At 33.1% G+C, this 7057-nt stretch overlaps 1 protein-coding gene across 1 annotated transcript; it reads left to right on the forward strand.

Annotated features, from left to right (window-relative positions):
• The first annotated feature begins 746 nt into the window (after positions 1–746).
• LOC120253561 lies at positions 747–1901 on the forward strand. The gene has a single exon (XM_039261880.1). It carries the CDS (start codon positions 747–749, stop codon positions 1899–1901), a length of 1155 nt encoding a protein of 384 aa, XP_039117814.1.
• The last annotated feature ends 5156 nt before the right edge of the window (positions 1902–7057 follow it).

Consider the following 7057-nt stretch of genomic DNA (forward strand, 5'->3'; position numbering starts at 1 on the left):
ATGACCATTCAACAACAACGCAAAATATGTCACAAAATTTGGGTACAAGCATGAAATTAGTTTGCGACACTGATTGCGACACAGATTGTGACACATTATCTGCAATGATTTATTTACGTTGCAAAATGTGTCGTACAATTTGGGTCTCAGCTTGTAATTGGTTTGCGACACATTATTTACAACAATTTATTGACGTCGCAAATTGTGTCGCAAAGTTTAACAATAAAAAACTTATATTTCCTTAGCTAAAAATGTGGGTTTTGGTTTATGGGTAATTGCAAGACTACTCCTGCATAAACACCTTATTTTCAACCCTCTACCTTCACCTATCTTCACTTTCTTCACAAGTTTTGATGATTTCTTGACAAATCAAGCATGACTATTTGGTATTAGTGCCTCCAAATATTTATTCTTAGTGAATTAAGTTGGTATGTCTCTTTTTCTCCTCCCTTCTCTCTTGAATTTGCTTTCAGGGTTTGATTAAGTGTAATGAGCAATTTTGTGGTGATTTGAGTTATATGTGTTGAAATAATTGACTTATATTATATATTATTGCTCGAAATTAGTGATTATTATAGTAATACTGTATTACTTTGCATCGTTTGTTGATTCTACATGAGTTGGAAAAATTGTCTGAATTTTGCGACGTTTTTTTTTCTGTATTTTGTAACACAACTATTTTTGTGTCGCAGAATTCGACATAATGTGTCACAAATATTTTGAAAATATTTTTGATTTCAGGAACAATGTCTTTAAGAAAATTAAGGAACCAGATGTATAACAAGAATTTGCCCGGTTATGGTGCATTAACTGATGAATTTATTGCCGATGTGATTGAATTCATTAATTATGCAAGTTCACAACCTGAGCAAATGGATGGATCATTAATAAGGTGCCCATGTAAGAAGTGTGATAATTTGAAATTTTTTAGCCCGAATGAAGTGATGCTTTACCTTTGTCACAAAGGATTCACAGCCAATTCCTTCAACTGGACATGTCATGGAGAGGCAATGTGGCATGAAGAAGAACAATTTGTGGTTAATCAATTGCCACGACAAACTAATTGGTGGGATCAAGGATTTAGAAATTTTGAAGATACAGGTTGTAGCTTTGCTCCACATTTTGATTTTGATGATGATGATGGTAATTATGGTCATGAAAATCCATCTATAGTGCATGATGAAGCCGGCTCAAGTCTCCAACAACCACATGAAGAGGGAAAACCATCTGTTGATGAGGTAGTTCATAGTCCTCAATGTGATGATACAACAGCTTTATGTGACAGCTTCATTGGTTCGCTTAGAGGTGTCGATAAACCTCTATATGATGGATGCAAAACTTATATGCAGTTATCTCTGGTTGCTAAAATGCTAATTATGAAGCTTGAATACAACCAATTTTTGAATCACTTTAATGAGAATGCGAGAGTGTTTAAGAACTCACTGTCTCGTGAAAACACATTTCCTGAGAATTTTTATGGTTATAAAAGGTTAATATGTGACTTAGATCTTCCTGTGGTGAAAATTGATACTTGTAGAGACGGATGCATGTTGTTTTGGAAAGGTGATGAGCATGAGGAATTCTGTAAGTTTTGTAAGTTGCGAAGGTATAAACAAAGGGAAAGGACACTTAATAACCCTTTGCATAAAAGGGTTGCGTATGCTATATTGAGGTACTTGCCATTAACTCCAAGGTTGCAGATATTTTACGCTTCAAAGGTGACTGTGCCATATATGACATGGGCTACTCATGAAACAAATCAAGGGGTCATGTGTCATCCTTCTTATGCAAAAGCGTGGAACCATTTTGATGGAACTCATCCCAGTTTTGCTTCAGAATCTCGCAACATTAAATTAGGCCTTTGTGCTGATGGGTTTTCCCCTTACAATAAATATAGGTAAGCTTATTCATGTTGGGCAGTTATTGCTACACCTTACAATCTTCCTCCAGGGTTGTGCCTGAAGAGTCCTCATATGCTTTTATCTTTAATCTATCCGAGGCCTAAAAATCCGAAGAAGAATGTAGATGTCTTCTTACAACCCTTGATTAAGGAGTTGAAACTTATGATATCAACGTAGGTAAAAAGTTTAACATGAGAGTTAAACTTTTGTTGACCATTAATGATTTTCCTGCTTATGGAATGCTTTCTGGATGGAGTACCTCTGGGTTGCTTACGTGCCTGATATGCATGGAGAATTCTAAAGCTTTCTATCTACATCATGGTAAAAAAGTTAGCTACTTTGATTGTCACAGGCAATTTTTACCTACAGGCCCCGTTTGGATGACCGTAATCATTCCTTTACAAGGGGGGATAATTACTGGCCCTGATAAATACCCATGTTTGGGTAACCATAAGGGTTGAATGATTACCCCATGTAAAGTAATTGAATTCCTGCCACCAAGGTAATAGGCATTACCCCCAATATTGGGGGTAATAGCCATTCCACCCTCATGAAAAGACCATACTGCCCTCCATTCTTTTTTCAAGTTTCCCACATTGGTTTCTCCATTGTTTTTATGCAATATTGTAATAATAATAATTACAATATTACATAAAATAAATATTATTTTGATTTAAATAATTAATTAAAACCAGTTAAATTGAAATATTTAAATTTTACTTACAATTAAATGAAATGAGTAATGATTTTTTTTAAATATGACATAAATAAATATATTTATTAAATCAAATATTTAATTGTAATGATTTAATTTATTTAAATAATTAGTGTTAATAAATAAATCTAACAATAACATTTAACATGTCTTATAAATAATAAATAAATATATTTTTGTTGTGTTAAGGGCATAAAAGTAATTTTATTAGTTTTCTCTTTTTTACTTTTCTCATTCCCAATAAACTACCCTCTTTATTACCTACATCCAAACAAAGTAATCACTACTATTTCCATCCCTCCATTTCCATTCCTTTTGTCCTTTCCCCTCTCTTTTCCATTTCCCTCTATCTTAATCCGTCATCCAAACGGGGCCACAAATCATTTACATAGAAGGGATACGGCAGCTTTCATTCGAGGTAGAGCAGAGATGAGTCATCCACCTCCAAGATTGACAGGAGATGAAATTTGGTATCGTGTGTTACAATATAAAACTGTCATTGAGGATCCTCGAGGTAAGACTGCTCACTATGGCAATAATCACAAATGGACTAAAAAAAGTATTTTTTGGGAATTACCATATTGGAGGACTAACATGATTCGACACAATCTTGATGTCATGCACATTGCAATAAATGTGTTTGATAATATCATTGACACAATATTTGATGTACATAGAAAAACTAAGGATAATCTAAATGCAAGAAAAGATCTTCGTATTCTCTGTGATCGCCCTGGGTTTGATATTCATCTTGACAATACAGTGCCTCGTAAGCCAAAGGCAAAGTACACATTGACAAAAAATGAAAAAAAATAAGATTTGCAGTTGGGTAAGGTGTTTAAGGTTTCCCGATAGTTATACCTCAAATCTTGGTAGATGTGTTGACATCAATGAATGTCAGTTGAAAAATATGAAGAGTCATGATTGTCACATGTTCATGTAGAGGCTCATTCTGATTGCTTACAGAGAAATATTACTAGATTTGATATGGTCTACATTAACTGAAGTGAGTTTACTCTTTCAGATTATATGCACTACATTGCTTGATTTGCAAAAGCTTCATGAATTGGAGAAAAATGTGGCTATATTGTTGTGCAACTTGGAAATATTTTTCTCATCTCTTTTAGACTTATGTGAGTATGTGTTTATGTAATCAATTTAATTATTGAAGCTAATAGATTAATTCGAATTATATATATATATATATATATATATATATATATATATATATATATATATTAGGCTCTTTCATGAACTAGAGAAAAAGTGAAGAATAAAGCTCATGTAAAAGGTTCAATATGTGAAGCCTACATTTTTGAAGAGATGTCATTTTTTGCAAACCATTTCTTTGAAAAAGATGTTCCACCTTGCATAAGAATGAGAGTTGGAAGAAATGAGGAGGGCATTGATAAGAACATTCCACCTTTCTTTATCTTCAACTATCCAGGTCGAGGTTAAGGCCGGATGGTAGAAAGATGGCTATCTCAAGAAGAGTTACATGCATCACATATATATATTACAAAATTGTGAAGAAGCTCAACCAATTTACCAGTATGTTTAGTATCATATGTGATTTGTGAGTTCAAATGAATATGCATGTTAATTAAGTATCTTAACTAACACTATTTTTTTTCTTTATTTTATAGGATGTTTGTCACACACCTTCAACACTTAGATGGCACACTCATTGAAAAAAATGGTCGATCTACATTTTACTGAATGGTTTATTGGTTATGTGAGTTTTCTTATATATCTTTTCCTATTGCATACTTCTTTCTTCAATTGCTTAATATATTGATATTCTTAACTTTAAGTAATCTTGGTAGTATCACTTTAGGTTCAAAACCTAGATAATGAAGTTACTAATCAATTGTTGCTGACTCTTGCTTGGGGCCCAGCTGGTCAAGTCAAAACTTGGTCAGGTTACTTTATAAATGGTTATAACTTCCACACCCTTGGACATGGTGAAAATAAGTCAACCATGAATAGTGGTGTATGCATCCAAAGCTCTAGTGGTGATTTTTATGGTTTATTGGAAGAAATAATTTAGTTGGAGTTTCCAAATAGTACACCAAAATTTGTTTTTCTCTTCAAGTGTCGATGGTTTGATCCAATAAATGGAAAGAAGGTTCATCGCAAGTATGGTATGGTCGACATCAATAGAAAGCAGTTTTACATAAATTATGACCCCTTTATCTTAGTACAACAGGCGATTCAATTTATTATTCAAAATATTCGAGTTTGAAGTGAGATAAAGTTGATTGGATGGCTGTATGTAAAACAAAAGCAAGAAGAACAATTGAGGCACAATGGTCAGAGAGGGACATCCCACCCTACCAAATGGATGAAGTTGAAGTTAGACATAATCCTACTACATTTGATGTCTTTCCATCATTACATGATAATTTGAATGGTATTGATCTCTTTGTTGACCTTTCTGATGTGGTAGACCTTACATCTCAAGGTCATCTGCCAATTCTTACAACTGTGATGGAAGAAGAAAAATATGAAACAGATGAGAAGGAAGACAAAGAAGAATAAGATGTGGAGGATGAGGAAAATGACGATGAAGATGAAGATGAAGATGAATTATTATTTTAGACATAATGTAAGTTACATTATTTATGAATTTAGTTTATAGCTTTGTCTTGTATTAGCAAATGCATTATATATATTTTGTAACTTATTTTGGTGTACTGATTTGTAGTTTGCCAATGTGTATTTTTTGCCTAACTTGCATTTGATATGATTTCTTGTTTTCTCTTTTCTTACAAGGGTAGATGATGACAGCAAAATCTCTATGATTTCTTGTACATGGCAATGATGACTACAAGAACTCTATGACAATGCATCGAGGCATGCTCCATGGTATGACCTTAATCAATGGGTGTACTGGTGGGGCAATGGGAGGGGCAATAGATCCCTTAACTTTGCAGCTAGCAAGCATCTCATTTGGTTTGAGGGATGCCAACATTTATTAACATGTAAATGTCGATGAAAGTGCAATACTCCTGTGATTCTTATCACCTAAGCCATGTCAATCGAGCTAGACTTCAATGCATGAAAGTTGAACAAACAACTAATACAGTGAGAAAAGAATATCATTTTAGAGCTGATCTTGCTCCATTAATACAAAGGCTAATTATTGGTGTTTGGTTTGCATCTACTGAGTCTCTATTAGTGGTGCGTGCTTAGTTTCGGTGCTATTCTATTTATTAAACAAAAAAAAAATCACTAACAATCAAGTTAGTTCTTGGAAAGTACTAATTGTCTCAGTAACTTCTTGCAATGTTCATTATTCAAGAGATTTATTTATAGAATGTAAAGCTCTAGGACATCAAGTACTTCCTCCTTTCCTAGTGGTTATCTAATGGTAATGTGATTTTCTTGTTTGCAGGAAATAGAGTTTTTGAAGATGTATCTAATTTAAAGGTATTTCTCTGGACTAAATTTTGAAATTTTCAATATAGCTTGCATAATGGTCTTTTGATAAAATATGAGATTTGTTATTTTTCAAGTTATATTTTATACATTTCTAACATCCAAGACTGATGCTTTGGAGATCCTAGTCTACAAGGTATCATTCATCATATTGCACCCAGTTTTATATACAATATTTTAGCTTGGACTGTGTCTTCCATGCCAAACTTTGGCTGAAAGCTTTAGCAACTTTATTAATAATGGTTGGCTATCCACGATTTGTGTAACTGGGAAAAGCAAGTGCAACTTGATTCTCACCAAATTGACGTTTCTCCCATACCTTTTTTTTATTTGAAAAATGTTACAGAAAAGATATATCCGATTATTATCGAACCAACATTGTCTCCCATCTTATAATTATGTCAAATCTGTTGTTGCTAAGCTCTTCATTCTTCCTAAAGTGAATGTGGTTTATCTCCTATAAATGCTACCTAGTTCTTATCAAATCAACCTATTTTCCCCATTCAAAATTTTATAATCTATCAATATTTGCACTAGCTGTTATTTCCCCTGCTTCTGCCCACAAATTGAATATCTTTAATCTCCTAAAATTCTTATGCCTTGTTTTCATCCATTGGTTATCGATATCATTTTTTTTCCTTCTAGGGCATCTTATGTCCTATTCCATTGCTAACCTGCAAAGTAATGTTAGTTTACAACTTTCTAATATGCATATATAGCTTCTGGCTTTTACACGATCTTTGGCTTAATGGATTTTTCTAATATGTGTTTTGACTACTTAAATTTTAATAACACGCTTTCCAATTTGTTAAGAGGATCATTAATTCATTCTTTGCCAAGTATGAAAGTAACTTTTGAATTTGGCTTATTTTCCCCCATATTTTGTTCTCCTCTTAAACTTTTGTTGTCATTTTTCCATGAAAGCAAATGAAAGTAAAAATATTTTCCATGGGGCTGTTATTTTTAATGCTGTTTTTAAAAGATGTTACATGAAATTGCT

Source organism: Dioscorea cayenensis, unplaced genomic scaffold, assembly GCF_009730915.1.
Source record: "Dioscorea cayenensis subsp. rotundata cultivar TDr96_F1 unplaced genomic scaffold, TDr96_F1_v2_PseudoChromosome.rev07_lg8_w22 25.fasta BLBR01000115.1, whole genome shotgun sequence".
Lineage (NCBI taxonomy): Eukaryota > Viridiplantae > Streptophyta > Magnoliopsida > Dioscoreales > Dioscoreaceae > Dioscorea > Dioscorea cayenensis.

What these genes read in the sequence shown, in the direction of transcription:
- LOC120253561 (XM_039261880.1), top strand. Translation starts at nt 747, where the DNA reads ATGTCTTTAAGAAAATTAAGGAACCAGATGTATAACAAGAATTTGCCC.